We start from the raw sequence: 15,576 nt of genomic DNA, 5'->3' as shown, positions 1-15,576 counted from the left end.
GGAGAACTTTATTTTTTATTATTTTTTTAAGGCAGGGTCTCCTTCCCGTCATTCAGGCTGGAGTGCGGTGGTGTTAGTGGGGCTCACTGCATTCTTGACCTCCTGGGCGGGTTCAAGTGATCTTCCCACCTCAGCCTTTCAAATAGCTAGGACCACAGACGCATGCCACGATGCCCAGCTAATTTTTCAATTTATTTTAAAGACAGGGTCTTTCACTGTTGCCAAGGCTTGCTCCTGAATACCTAGGCCAGAATGATCCTCCTGCCTCTACCTCCCAAAGTGCTGGAATCACAAGCATGAGCCACTGTGCCTGGTTAAATAACTTTATTTTTAATTTTTTTTTTTATTTTTGAGATGGAATCTTGCCCTGTTGCCCAGACTGGATGGAGTGCAGTGGCATAATCTTGGTCCACTGCAGCCTCATCTCCCGGGTTCAGGCGATTTTCCTGCGTCAGCCTCCAGAGTAGCTGGGATTACAGGCATGCGCCACCACACCCAGCTAATTTGTTTTAAGTTTTATTTTATTTCATTTTTGAGGTGGAGTCTTTCTCTGTTGCCCAGGCTGGAGTGCAGTGGCGTGATCTCGGCTTACTGCAGCCTCCGCCTCCTGGGTTCAAGGGATTCTCCTGCCTCAGCCTCCCTAGTAGCTGGAATTACAGATGCATGCCACCACACCTAGCTAAGTTTGTATTTTTAGTGGAGATGGGGTTTCACCATGTTGGCCAGGCTGGTCTTGATCACCTGCCTCGGTCTCCCAAAGTGTTGGGATTACAGGTGTGAGCCACCGTGCCGGGCCATGCCAGAGAACTTTACACATGGCCTTAGATGTGTGCGTGTGATTAATGGATTTTGTTTGTTTGTAGGTCTTTCTCTATTACTCAGGCCAGAGTGCAGTGATGCAGTATGGCTCACCACAGCCTAAACCTCCCAGGCTCAAGTGATCCTCCCACCGCAGTCTCCAGAGTAGCCGGGACTACAGGCATGTGCCACCACATCCAGCTGATTTCTTTTAGTTTTTTATAGAGACAGGGTCTTGCTATGTTGCCCAGGTTGTATGGACAGCCTTGACTCTTCTCACTCAAACCTTGGAGGTTCTGGTCTTTATTCTTCCTTTGTTGATGTTTATCTTCACTGAGCGGGCCTCCTAACCTGGGTTTATGTAATCCTAAACCAAGCCTTTCTAACCTATGCCTCATCTCCTTTGGGGTCCCGTAGGTCCCAGCTCTGCTGTTAACACAGCAGTGTGATCTTAGACCTGTTTCTTAATCTTCCTGAGTCTCGGTTTCTTCCATGGTAAAGGGGATACTATGCCCAGCCTCGTAGATGTAAGTGTGACTGAAACATTTGCGGAGAGGCCTGGCTGCTGCATGTGGCGTTCATATTTTGTTGTTGTTTTCCATCTTAATGAAGATATCTTAGGATTTTTTGCTGTCTCAAAACAAGTAGATCCTTGACTTACATATGGGTTATGGATTCACATATTTTGACAGAGATATTCTCTTTATCATTGAACCACTCCCCCCTGCCAAAAAACCCCAGCCCCTGACCCCCAAGCCCAGTCCTCAGGCTCCCAGTGCTGTCCTGGGGATGGAGATGTGACTGGTAGGGGTGTTGATGATCATTTTTACCTTGGGCACATCCTTTTTCTGGGTTATCTTCTTGCTGGGTTATATCATGACAGTGTATGTTAAAACTCTAGCTTCTGGGGCAGGTGTAGTGGCTCACGCCTGTAATCCTAGCACTTTGGGAGGCTTAGGTGGGCAGATCGCTTGAGGTCAGCAGTTGGAGACCAGCCTGGCCAACATAGCAAAATCCCATCTCTACTAAAAATACAAAAATTAGCTGAGCATGGTAGTATTCATCCCAGCTACTTGGGAGGCTGAGGCAGGAGAACTGCTTAAACCCGGGAGGCGGAGGTTGCTGTGAGCTGAGATCATGCCACTGCACTCCAGCCTGGGCAACAGAACGAGACTCCGTCTCAAAAAAAAAAACCCCTCTAGCTTCTGGACTTGATATGTGGGGACACGGGACCTTTTCAAGGCTTTCTCCCTTAATTTCCATGTTTGTGTTTTTTCTAGTTTCTCCTTGGACCAAGATGACTGATGGAAAACTCTCCACCTCTACAAATGGCGTAGCCTTGATGGGCATTCTGGATGGTCGACCAGGAAACCCTCTTCAGAACCTGCAACACGTCCATCTCAAGGCGCCCCGACTCCTCTCGGCACCTGAGTACGGGCCCAAGCTGAAACTCAGGGCTCTAGAAGACCGGCACAGCCTTCAGTCGGTGGACTCGGGGATTCCTACCCTGGAGATCGGCAACCCAGAGCCTGTGCCCTGCAGCGTGGTCCACGTGAGGAGGAAGCAGTCCGACTCGGACATCGTCCCAGAGCGGGCCTTCCAGAGTGCGTGCCCATTGCCGTCCTGTGCGCTACCGGCTCCCAGCAGCACCGAGCGGGAACAGAGTGTGCGGAAGTCCTCCACGTTCCCCAGGACAGGCTATGACTCAGTGAAGCTCTACAGTCCAACCTCCAAAGCCCTGACCCGCAGCGATGACGTCTCCATCTGCAGCGTGTCCAGTCTTGGGACAGAGCTGTCCACCACGCTGTCGGTCAGCAATGAGGACATCTTGGACCTTGTGGTCACGAGCAGCTCCAGTGCCATTGTGACCCTGGAGAATGACGATGACCCACAGTTTACCAATGTCACCTTGAGCTCTGTCAAGGAAACCAGTGGCTCACAGCAGCAGGACTGTGTCCATGAGGCTGAGGAGGGGAGTAAACTGAAAATTCTGGGCCCATTTAGTAGCTTCTTCACCAGGTAACGCTCTCCTTGCCCTCCAGAACTTGCTTGTCAAGTCCTGGCAGGTCGCCTTGTTCTTGTCTCAGATGTGCTGTGCGTTCTCTGTGTTGTTAGGCAGGCACTGCCTCACACCGGTAACTGAGCCTTTTCGCGGTAGCCCGGGATCCTGTGGGACTGTGCAGGACTGGTCTGTTGCAGATTCTGCTCTTCTGTGTCCCTGGCTCATTTGCAGTCTGTTGTCACTTCTTGGCCTCCAACCTGTTGTGGCTGTCCCACAGGTGGCCAGTGTTAGCAAATCAGCAGCGTGAGCCTCTGCAGGGCCCTATATACTCATAACGTTTCTTGGGCCAAAAAGAGGGCACTGGTGAGGGTGATGCCAGTTAGTAACTCCCATTTCTTTTTAATTCACCTGGTTGCAGGTGGGCTAACGCTGAAAAGGGCATTAGCCTTTTCTTTTTACTTTTTCTTTTTTTTTTTTTTTTTTTTTGAGACGGAGTCTTGCTCTGTCACCAGGCTGAAATGCAGTGGCGCAGGCTTGGCTCACTGCAACCTCCGCCTCCCAGGTTCAAGTGATTCTCCTGCCTTAACCTGCCGAGTAGCTAGGATTACAGGTGCTTGCCACCATGCCTGGCTAATTTTTTGTGTTTTTAGTAGCGATGGGGTTTCTCTCTGTTAGCCAGGATGGGCTTCATCTCCTGACCTCTTGATCCACCCGCCCTGGCCTCCCAAAGTGTTGGGATTACAGGTGTGAGCCACCGCGGCCGGCCAGTAACTCCCATTTCTAGTGCCAGCCCTCACTGGTGTAGTGCAGTGCTGGCATCCTGGGTGTGCCAGCCATGTCCCCATGCTCCTGCTATGCTCTTGTGTGCCTGTCCTGGCACTGCCCCTGCTGTGGAGGTGCACTGCAGCCACATGCATTCCCACCCTTGCTGGGCCAGGCCATGCAGCCTGTCCCCATGGGGCCTTGTCACCCAGGTGCTGGAGTTCCTGTGTCCCTGAAGCCCCATGGGGGCTGTGCCTTCAGCTCCTGCCTCTTATTTGTGCTCTCGTGCTTTGGTTCAATGAGTGCCTGTTTCCCAGGCCACGTTCTAGGCCAGTCAGGTGGGGTAATACGGTGAGAGAAATTGTCTTGGGTTATGACTTAGGGTGGGCTTGTAGCCTGGGAGTGGTGGGAGTGGACACCTCAGTCAGTCACACAAGCAAATGTGAACTCTTGAACCGTGGTGTGCTGGGAGGAGGGACACGGGGGCTGTGGAGAGTATGTGTAGAATTGAGATCTGTGGCTGGGTGCGGTGGCTCACGCCTGTAATCTCAGCACTTTGAGAGGCCGATGTGGGTGGATCAGTTGAGGTCAGGAGTTCAAGACCAGTCTGGCCAATATGGTAAAACCCCGTCTCTACCAAAAATATAAAACAGCCAGGCATGGTGGTGCGGGCCTGTAATCCCAGCTACTTGGGAGATTGAGAATCCCTGGAACCCGGGAGGCAGAGGTTGTGATAAGCCAAGATTGCACCAGTGCACTCCAGCCTGGGTGACAGAACAAGACTCCATCTCAAAAAACAAACAAACAAAAAGAATAGCAATCTGCTCCATAGCTGCTCTTTGGAGGTCTCTGGGGCCAGGGCTTGACAGGTGGGAACATTTCTGCAGGGGACCTGGTTGCCACATCCGTGTCTGTAGCAGAACCCCTGTCAGACATTGCAGTACTGGGTGTCCCTTTGAGGTGGTGTGGTGTGCTGGCTGGAGTCCACTAGAGACTCTGTGACTGTGGCCACACGTAGTAACGTATCACTGCCTCAGCTGCTTCATCAGCGAAATGGGATCATCTCAGACGAGCCTAAGACCAGTCCTGAGCAAACGATCTGTGGTGTGGCCTGTGGTTTTGTCAGGAAACTGTCTTGAGTGTACTAACAGATAGGTGTCTTGGTACCATGAGTGGAGTTCCTGGTCTCAGAACGCAGTAACTCAGCGATTGCTCTCAGTGGGAGGAACCGGGGAACTTTTTGGGAGACCGTGTCACTATCTCTTCTGAGGCTATAGCTGTAGCGGTGTTGCTGTGGTTAGATTTGTGTGGCGGAACTCTCCCCTGTGCTCAGGCGAGTGCGCTCAGCTGTCCCTGCTTATGAATGCCACCTGGTCCCTGTTCCATGTGGTCCTCAGGATCCATCCAGACATCAGAATCAGAAGCTCAGCGAGAAGGGCCTGAGGATGGGTTTTCAGAATACCTGGGCTTCTTGGCAAATCTGGGAAACCTTGCTGGAAATGGGATTGGCTGGGAAGCAGCATGGTGGAAGGAGTGTGGCTTTGGAATTCCCACGACCTGCACCATGTCCAGCTCTGTGGTCTTGAGCAAATTCCTTCACCTCCCAGTCAGTTTTCTCATCCTGAAAACAGTGCACGGAGGAGCTGGGCACGTGTGCCCATTATGCTGTTGACAGACGTCACCCGCTCACCTTTGTCCCTGCACTTTCTGTCTCTGCTGCCTCACCTGAGAAGTGGGGATAATGAGCCCTTCCTTCTGTGGCAGTGGGGACTAAGTGGGTTAGGATGTGAGAAATTTAACGCAGATCCAGACATGTAGTAAACTTTTAAGCATCAGTTGCTTCTGGTGATCATAGCCACGTTGCTGTGTCTGCTGCCTTTGCGATTCAGCTGACTGAGCTGTGTGTATTGGATCCTCTTCCCCCTTGAAAGGAAGCATCGCTGGTTATGCAGTTTCTAGATCATTACTAAAGCGTCTGTTGCTTGAAAGTCACACTCAGCCTTGCGCCATAGAAAACAAGTGTCTTTTCTCTTATTCCTTGGCTCCTGTCTCCTTATCTTTCTTTTGATGGCTGTGACATTGTTATTGTGAGCCTCTCTGAATTACCTTTGGGAAGATAATGGAATAGAAGAAAAGGGACTCAAAACAAGTGATGACATGGGCAGAGTCTAGGGTTTTCTCGTCCTGGAGTCTTAAAAATGTTAGAGAAGAGTTTCCATCTAGAGTTTCTTTGAGGGGAAAGGGTTTCAGTGCCAGAATGTTTAGAGCGCACTAAACATTTTACAGGTGAGTAGAGTTACAGCGAATGTTCATCAGCTCAGCCCAGGGCCTGGCCCACAGCAGGTACCCAGAAGGCTGTGGACGTTGTGAGTCTTTGTTGAAGGTGGGGCTGGGGCTAGAGCTGGCCCTCTGGGCTTCCCAGCCCTGGCTTCTGAGCCATCCCGTTTCCCCACTTTGTCCCTACACTCTCTTGCCTTTTGTTTTCCTTGTCCTCAGTGGATCAGTCTCTGGGTTGTGAAGGATGTGTGGACAGTGTAGCCTAGGAGAACGTGCTCGGAGGAAGGGTGGAGATGGGCAGGTTTGACTTTGGCTGCTGGATGGGGTTGCCTGGGTGAGATCGGAGAAGGGGAGTGACAGGATGGCTGGCCAGTCCTGACCAGAAGCTGCAGGCCCAGGCTACATTTGTCCTTCACCCACACTGTCACTTGCACTGTCACAAGCACCTCTGTCCCAGACTCCAGCTTGAGCTTTAGAGAGAGTGCCTACCCCTGCGGAGCTCACAGTCTGATGGGGTAGACAGACAAGGCATTTCATGGGCTGTGGGGGCGGGCACGAGTGCTGTTACTGGGGGTGGGGAGGGCTGGCACTGCAGCTGGGAGTGCCGGTTCAGGAGTTCCTGCCGGCTGGGTTCATCGTGAGCCCTCCTGTTTAATCACTGTGTGACCTTGGGCATGTTACCTCTCTGAGCCTTAAGTAGGGGATAAAACTACTGTATACAGTTAGAGATCAAATAGGTAGGGCATTTAACTCCCTGGCACTCCGGAAGTAGTAGCTTTCTGTGGTTCTAACAGAAATATTATCATTTCTAAAAAATAAGTTTTCTAAAGCTTTCTCTAGTTCTCCCATATTGTGCTTGTCTCTGTCAACCTGTTGCTGAAAAAGTGAGAGCAGGGCTGCTCTGACTGGCCGATGTTCTGGGAGAGATGCCACTTTGTTGTGGGCAGCCATCCTGCACACCGGAGGGCACCTTACAGCGTCCCTGGCCTCCACCCACGAGATGCCAGCAGCACTCCCCCGGCCGTGGCAGCCAAAACTGTCTCCAGACGTTGCCAGATACCCCAGGGAGGGGCTGGCAGAATCGTTCAGCCTTTGGGAATAAATGTTGGGATTTCCTTCTTTGAAGGAAATTTACTAGCATAACTTGAGGACGATTTTCATTTGTATGGAAGAGAAGGACCATGTTAAGGGATAACATGAACCCAGTGTAGATTAACAATATTTATCTAGAAACCTGGACAGCAAATGTAAGAGAAAGTCACATGCTTGTGGCGAGTTTATTTTCCACAGGATTATAGGGTTGGGTTCTATGAAGCCAAGGGTTTAATCTCCTAATCCACGTTGGTCTAGAAGTTAATAATTAGCTTTGATCAAGTACATCGTCTCTTGTGTAACCCCTTTATGGAGCTCTCAGAAGAGATGATCTGAGTGCCCTTTGCTGAGGAGAGGTGTTTGAACTGCATTGAAGGAGAAGGAGCTTGCCCAGTGAAGGTGTGGGGCAGAGGGAACAGCTTGTGGCAGGCTGGGAGGTGGGGGGCACCTGGCTGTGTTTAAAGAACCGGAATGATGGATTTTTCCAGACTGCTTCCCGACGTGGCTGGGAGCTCCTTGGGGCAGAGTCTGTGTCTGGTTCACCCTGGTTCACAGGCAGAGAGGAATGTAGTGGTTGAGAGCAGGGGCTGCTCTGACCCAAGTTTGAACCTCAGCTCTGCCATTTTTATACTGTGTGATCTTGAGAAAGTCACTTGGCCTCTGCCATCCCCAGTGTGTACTTGAGTGACATGGGGTTAATTGCACCTCTTGTTAAGAGTTAATGTGAGGGGGCCGGGTGCTGTGGCTCACGTCTGTAATCACAGCACTTTGGGAGGCAGAGGTGGGCGGATCACCTGAGGTCAGGAGTTCAAGACCAACCTGGCCAACATGGGGAAACCCCGTCTCTACTAAAAATACAAAAATTAGCTGGGTGTGCTGGTGGGCGCCTGTAATCCCAGCTATACTTGGGAAGCTGAGGCAGGAGAATCATGAACCTGGGAGGTGGAGGTTGCAGTGAGTTGAGATTGCACCACTGCACTCCAGCCTGGGTAACACAACCAGACTGCATCTCAAAAAAAAACGAACAAACAAACAAAAAAAAGGAGTCAATGTGAGGGTTAAATCAGATAATACAAGTAAATCTCCAGGCGGAGCACGTACCCAGTGAATAGGTTAGATTTCTGGCCCTACTCTCTGCTTTTGTTGGGATTTCACAAAAAATTTCACTTTTTTTTTTTTTTAAGATTCAGCTGTATGAAAATATTTGAAACCACTGACTTAAGAAACATAAATCTTCAGATAGGTACTTTGTCTGGACATAAAAGTGTCAACCAGAAGTTTTAGTTCCTGTGGTGACTAGGCTTTTGGGATTTGATTCTTTGGAAAGTGACAGCAGTGCTAAGAAAGGAACCTGCGCTGGGGCTTTCTCCCTGGGGAGGTGAGTTAGCTCACCAGTGAGGGGGATGCCGCTGGCAACACATGACTGCCTGAGCCCCCAGTGCAGGGAAGAGCAGGCAATGTTCCGCTTTTGCTAGATGCTGTTCTTCCCTTCTCCAAGGCTGCCTTGCTTGATCCTCAGCAGCCGTCTGCAGTGGTGTGGTGTGGGATTTGGTAGCTGGCCTGCCATCCTCCAGATCAACCTCCTTCCCTCCTTCCTGTGCTATAGCAGTTGGAGAGTTAAAAACGGTCATTTCCCAGAGTCTCTTGCAGCTAGGGTTCTGGATATCAATTACATGCCATCAGATTCTCCCATGTGAGAGACTGGAGGCAGCAGTTCGGCAGATGCCATTTTTCTTGTCCTTCTGGCTGTTTCCTGCTACCTGGTGATGTCATAGAGACATGAGGCTCTCCTTCAGTGTCATCCCCGGCCGTCTTCACTCCCTGGGTGTTGAGGCGGCTGTAAGGGAGCCAGTGTCACAGGCAGCTGTGGTGGCTTCCCAGTCCCGGGGTATTGTTGCATCAGATGTGGCAGCTCCCCTGGTGCGTCAGTTCTCTGCTGTTCAGGGAGCCGCTCCTGGGGGCCTAGCTTAGAGCCGACTACCAGCAATTTTGAAATTGTCTAATTCCCTGAGTTAAATTTCTTTCTGCCTGAAATGCCTAGAGTGGTTTCTGTATCCTTCACTGAAAGCTGACTAAGTAAAGTAGGTACCGGGAATTCTCATTTGCATGTGAGGAAACTGAGGCAAGGGTGGTTAAGTGTTTTGCCCAAGGATACAGAGAAATAGAAATAAGTTCATGCTTCTAAGGGTCGTTGGGATTACGTGGGGAGGGAGTGTGCGTAGACGTGAAGTGCCGGGCACACCACAGGCATGTTAATGTCTAGTCTGTTTTCCTGTTGCCTGACTGTAATTTACTCCTGCTTTGTCTGTCTCAGCATTAGCACTAGTGAATTGAGATGGAACACTGTAACTATGCCTTTCTGTGCAGTCAGCTCTTTAATATTGCTGGTGACTTTGCCCTGGCGTTATGGATATGTAGACAGCACCTGCTGTGTACCTGCGTGGCTGCTGCTCTGTATGAGCTGGTGTGTTGCTTTGCGCACTCCCTGGGTCAGGAGGGAGTCCTGGGTGGTGGTCTCTTGACATCTACCGTGTTTGCTGGTGTGTGGTCTTGGGTGAAGCAGGTGCTTAGTCTCTCTGGGGCTTAGTGTCCTTGTTTGCAAAATGAGCTGAGGAGTACGTACATTACGTTAGAGTTGTGATAATGAAAAGACCCGTCTGATCAAGGTGTCGGGATGCAGGTGCCAGGCAGTAGGAAAGCAGGAAGCTTAGAAGAGGGGCAGACTAATGCTGGAGGCCACTGGGTCAGTCCCTCTACTCTGTGGTGAGGATCTGGAGAGAGATATGAACAAAGCAGCGAAGCCCCCCAGGAGCCCAGAAAGAAATAACAGGCTGAGATGCCAACTGGCCTCCGAAAGTGCTTTCCACCCACACGAGGGTGGAGACGGTGAGGGATCAGCTTGTGCAAAGGGAGGGGAGCAGGGGAGAGCCCAGCCCCTCTGGGAAGGTGCCAGTAGCGTGAGGTGCTCAGGAGGGGCAGGGATAGGAGAGGAGACCAGAGAGGTGGTAGGCACCCAGATGGGGCACGATTTTGAGGACCACATGGAGACTCAGGACTCAAAGCCTGTCACCACCAGACAGGGTAAGATGAAAATCTGCACAGGAGTTGATGGGCTGCCTTGATGAGCATGAGTTAAACTTGATAGCCTGACAGCGTCAGATGAGCAGCTCACTTTGGAGAAGGCACTTGCCCTGTTCTGAGCTCAGGTTCTGGGCCAGGCACTTCAGTCTCCTTCTAAAGCATTTCACAGCTCACTGGAGACAGGCTTGGAAAGGCTAACGGCACAGACCGCAGAGCTGCAATTCGAACATTCACTTGTTAACTCCTGAGTCCCTGCATGCTGTTTCTACAGAAGACACCACCCTGTCTCTTGTGACACGTGTACCATGATCAGAAAGGGGGAAGCTCGGGGCTGGGAGAGCAAGAGGAGATGAACGGGAAATCAGAAGTGCAGTGGCGATTTTGCAGGGCATTGTTGGAGCTGTGACACTCTGTGAAAGGGAGGAAGTAAGCAGAGCTCTAAGCTGGGTCAGGGCGGCCAGCTGGGTGGCATCTGTCAGGGTACTGCAGCTCCTCCCTGGGAAGGCGGTTGGAGACTTGCTTCTCAAGCCGTCGCAGGCCAGCAGGTTGAGAATGCTTTCCTCCAGTTACTCCAGGCATTTGACGGTGTGGGAGTGAGGTGGGAGTGAGGCTGGAGTCAGCCTGTGTCACGAGGCCTGCTGCTGGGTTGGTGGCCTCATGGGCTGGTCACTGCAGGGGAGGGAGATGCGGGAGGATCACTGCAGGTACCCCCTGGAGGCCTTGAGCCAGAGAGAAGCAGGGAGGGTTTTAGCGAGCAAGAAACTTGTAGGATGCTTCGCGTTATTCCTCACTAAAAATCTGTGAGGAGCCACTGCGCCCGGCCTTGCTCTGGGTCTTCTGACCCTGTTTCCATTCCCCCATCGCAAGGGTTGACGTTCCCTGGTTGTGTGTTCTCGTGCCAGGCAAATTCATCAGCTTGATGACCTCTTGATTGCAGAATGTCTGCACTTTTTTTCCAGTCACGGGTTTACACAGCTGGGCTCTTACCTAGGGTTGATTCAGCACCTGGGAGGTCACTGGTAACCATGACCGGAGACCTTTCTTTACATCCGGCTGAGCTTCAATTTGAGGTTGCAGTTCACCTCTGGAGAGGTGCCACTGATGGTGTCACTGCACACAGGGCTTAAAGGAGCTGTAGGACACCAGCTGCGTGTGCGCCGGACACACAGGAGGTTGTCTGGTGACTGCTGCAGATGCTGTTTGCAGACCTGGCCAGTGTCAGGCCATGTTCAGAAAGAACGGCTGGGCTTGTGAGGGTGTGCTGCTTCCCTGTGCTTTGCTGGGCTTTGTTTTCTCTTGGCAGCAAATAACAACAATAATGATTCTTTTTTTTTTTTTTTTTGAGACAGAGTCTCACTCTGATTGCCAGGTGCCATCTTGGCTCACTGCAACCTCTGCCTCCCAGGTTTTTAAGCGGTTCTCCTGCCTCAGCCTCCTGAGTAGCTGGAACTACAGGTGCGTGCTACCACGCCCAAATAATTTTTGTATTTTTAGTCGGGGTGGGGGGGGTCTCACCGTGTTGGCCAGGATGGTCTTGATCTCTTGACCTCATGATCCGCCCCCCTCAGCCTCCCAAAGTGTTGAGATTACAGGCATGAGCCACCACACCCGACAGTGATCCATTTTTTGAGTGGCTGCTGTGTACCAGGCACTGTGCTATGTTCTTAAATATGTTTCTCACCATACATACTTAAAAAAAAACTTACTGAGCATCTGCCATATGCCAAGGCACTATTCTAGGTGCTTGGAATTCATTTGTGAACAAAACAAAGCCCCTGTCCTTGCAGAGCTTATGTTCTAGCAGAGGGCGCTGATGATAAACACAGTGAGTAGATGGAGGGTACGTGCTGGCTGACCGAAGAGCTGCGGAGAAAGTGAGCAAGCAGGGGTGGTACGAGTCCTGGGAGGACTGGAGAAGACAGGTTACACAGTGAATAGGCTGCTCGGGATATGCCTGAAGGAGGAGGAGAGATTGAAGCAAAGACTTGAAGGGGGCCGGGTGCAGTGGCTCATGCCTGTAATCTCAGCGCTTTGACAGACCAAGGAGGGCAGATCACCTGAGGTCGGGAGTTCAAGACCAGCCTGGCCAACATGGTGAAACCCTGTCTACTAAAAATACAAAAATTAGCTGGGTGTGTTGGCACGCACCTATAATCCCAGCTGCTAGGGAGGCTGAGGCAGGATAATAGCTTGAGCCATTCAGGCTTGAATCATGTTGGAGGTTGCAGTGAGCTGAGATCACGCCACTGCACTCTAGCCTGGGTGATAGAGCAAGACTCTGTCTTTAAAAAAAAAAAAAAAAAACACACACCTGAAGGTGTCAGTCACAAAGTTAACCAAGCAGGTACTTGGGAGGAGAGTGATCCAGTGAAGGGGAAGGACGAAGCAGGCCTGATGCATTTGAGCACAGAGGCCCTGGGGATGGACGTCACGTCGGTGGGACCCGGTTCTGTATGGGCATATGGGCCATTGAATGATGTTGGCTTTGACTTAGAGTAAACGGGGAACCACTGCAGAGTGTTTGTCTTCTTGAGGTGGGGTCTTGCTACGTTACCCAGCGTGGAGTGCAGTGGCCATTCACAGGTGCAGTCATAGTGTAATGTGGCCTTGAACTCCTGGGCTCAAAACGGCCATCCTGACTCAACCTCAGAATAGCCGGGCCTACGGCACCACTGTGCTTGGCTCAGCTGCAGAATTTTGAGGGAGGAGTTGTCCTGGTTTTCTACTGCTGCGTAACGAATAACCACACATTTGGTGGCTTAAACAACATGGCTGTCCATCACAGTGTGGCTGGGTTCCCCTCGGGCACTTATCAGGATGAACCAGCATGGTGGCGGCCGCATCCCTGTCTGAGGTCTGGCTAAGGAATTGTCTGCATCCAGGCTCACTCAGGCTGTTGGCAGAGCTCGTTGCTTGCAGCTATGAATTCAACCCCTTATTTCCCTGATTGCTGTCAGCCAAGGGTCACTTGCAGCTCCTGGAAGTCACCCAGATTCCTTGCTGTGTGGCCCCTCCATATTGAAAACCAGCAACAAGGATTCTCTTGTGTCGAGTCTGTCTTACCCTCTAAATCTCTTTCCAAAAAGAACACTGATTGCTTCTAAGGGCTCACTGAAATTGCATAAGGCCCTCTGAGAATTACCTCTTTTTCTTTTCTTCTTTCTTTCCTTTCTTTCTTTTGCCTTGCTTTGTCACCCAGGCTGGATTTCAGTGGTGCCATCATAGCTCACTGCTTGAAATCCCAGGCTCAAGCCATCCTTGCACCTCAGCCTTCAGAACAGCTGGGATCACAGACATAAGCCATCACACACAGCTAATTTTTAAAAATTTTTGTGGGGACATGGTCTCACTTTGTTGCTCAGGCTGGTCTTGAACTCCCAGCCTCAAGAGATCCTCCTGCCCTGGCTTCCCCAAGTGTTGGGGTTGAACCACCATGACTCACTGTGCCTGGCCTACCTCTCTTAAAGAAAGTCACACAGTGACTGATCACAGATTGACTGTCCCATCATACTCCTAGTTTAGGCCCATGTTCAAAGGGAGGGATTTTACAGGGTATGACCATCCAGGAAAGGGAATCTTAGAACTCTGCCTTTCATAGGAGTAGCAATTTCATTGAGTCCTAAACAGAATGCCCTGAGGTGCCATATCGAGAGGAGGCATTCGGGCAGGGGAAGGGCAGAGCAGGGAGTGCTAGGAGGCTGTTGCAGGAGTCCAGACAAGAGGTGATGTTGGCTTCGCCCGGGTGGTAGCTGTGGGAGGGTGTGATTTGAAGAATGGATGTGGGTGCAGAGAAGACAAAGGAGGCAAAGATGACTTCTAAGACTTTTGGCCTCAGCCAGTGGAAAATAGAGTTGCCAAGTTGGAGAGAAGATGAGGGGTGGAGTTTGAGACATCTTAGACATTTACAGGAAGGAGGTAGAGCAGGTGACTAGACGGGACCCTGGCAAGAGTGGGGCTGGATGGGAGGTATACACTGAGTCATTGGCACTGGAAGGGGTTTGAAAGCAGGTGCGATCTCCTTGGAAACAAGCGGACAGAGAAGAAGGCCAAGGAGTGAGCCTCAGGTCTGCCAGCACCGCGAGATCTGGGAGGGGAGGAGGAAGCAGCAAGAGCGAGAAGGCAGGGCTGGTGAGCCGGGAGGGCACGAGTGTGGGGTCTGGAAGCCAGGTGTGGGCTCGGAGCATGGGCGTCACCGAGGGGAGGGGCAACTGGGCAGAGGTTGCTGAGAGGGCAGGGCAGATGAGGACTCAGAATTGACTGTTTAAGCACTTCGGGAGGCCGAGGCAAGTCAGGAGTTCGAGACCAGCCTAGCCAACCTGGCAAAACTCCGTCTCTACTAAAAATAACAAAAATTAGCTGGGTGTGGTTGTGAGTGCCTGTAATCCCAGCTACGTGGGAAGCTTAGGCATGAGAATCACTTGAACCCAGAAGGTCGAGGTTGCAGTGAGCTGAGGTTGCGCCACTGCACTCCAGCCTGGGCGACAGACCAAGACTCTTGTCTCAAAAAAAGAAAAATAAAAAGGAAAATGGGGGCCGGGCGCGGTGGCTCACGCCTGTAATCCCAGCACTTTGGGAGGCCGAGGCAGGTGGATCATGAGGTCAAGAGATCAAGACCATCCTGGTCAACATGGTGAAACCCTGTCTCTACTAAAAAATACAAAAAATTAGCTGGGCATGGTGGCGCGTGCCTGTAATCCCAGCTACTCAGGAGGCTGAGGCAGGAGAATTGCCTGAACCCAGGAGGCGGAGGTTGCACTCCATTGCACTCCAGCCTGGGTAACAACAGCGAAACTCTGTCTCAAAAAAAAAAAAAAGGAAAATGAAAAGAATTGACTGTTTAGCAATAAGGAGGCCATCAGTGACCTTTGAGCAGAGCTGTTTTAGTGGAGTGGTGCAGGCGAAAACGAAACTGGAGTAAATATTTAAGAGAGAATGGGGCCAGCGTGGTGGCTCATGCCTGTAATCCCAGCACTTTGGGAGGCCAAGGTGAGTGGATCACTTTAAACTGGGAGATTGAGATTAGCCTGGGCAAAATAGTGAGACCCCATCTCTACAAAAAATAGAAAAAATTATCCGGGTGTGTTGGCGTCCACCTGTAGTCCCAGCTACTTGGGAGGCTGAGGTGGAGGATCACTTGACCCTAGGAGGTCGAGGCTGCAGTGAGCTGCACATCATTATCACCAGGAGTCCACTGCATTGGTCTTCTGCAGTGACGCGCCAGTGCATTCCAGCCTGGGTGACAGCGTGAGAGCCAAAGAGGCTGGGAGAAGAGAAGTTGGAAGCAGTGAGCAGGTGATTCTTTTGGTGGGTTTGCTGCAGGATGGAGCAGAGAAATGGGGTGATAGCTGGAGGCAGAAGTGGTGTGATTTTATTTTTCCTTTTTTAAAATTGGAGAGATACAGGGTTTTTTTGTTGTTGTTTTTTGTTTGTTTTACTTTGAAAACAACCTAGTGAAAGAATAAGAGGCAAGCATATCAGGGAGAGGAGAGAATCACTGGAGCATCGTCCTTGAGTTGTGTCTGAAGGAGCGCGATCTGAGCTCAGTAGGGACGTGGCTTCAGCTA

The 15,576-nt window shown here is 51.1% G+C and overlaps 1 protein-coding gene across 4 annotated transcripts in view; it reads left to right on the top strand.

The window, feature by feature from the left end:
* The window catches only part of TBC1D14 (TBC1 domain family member 14), a 125,491-nt gene that overhangs the window by 12,756 nt on the left and 97,159 nt on the right, over nucleotides 1–15,576 (top strand). For all 4 annotated transcript variants that reach the window (XM_032254124.1, XM_032254123.1, XM_032254122.1 and 1 more), the window contains exon 2: nucleotides 2,079–2,817. In XM_032254124.1, coding sequence (XP_032110015.1) covers nucleotides 2,096–2,817 — 722 coding nt within the window. In that variant the 5' untranslated portion in view covers nucleotides 2,079–2,095. The remainder of the gene's footprint in view (nucleotides 1–2,078; nucleotides 2,818–15,576) is intronic.

This window comes from Sapajus apella, unplaced genomic scaffold, assembly GCF_009761245.1.
Source record: "Sapajus apella isolate SASKATOON/1434 unplaced genomic scaffold, GSC_monkey_1.0 scaffold85, whole genome shotgun sequence".
NCBI lineage: Eukaryota > Metazoa > Chordata > Mammalia > Primates > Cebidae > Sapajus > Sapajus apella.
Note: the sequence above shows the minus strand (reverse complement) of the source record. Positions and strands in the feature narration are given on the sequence as shown.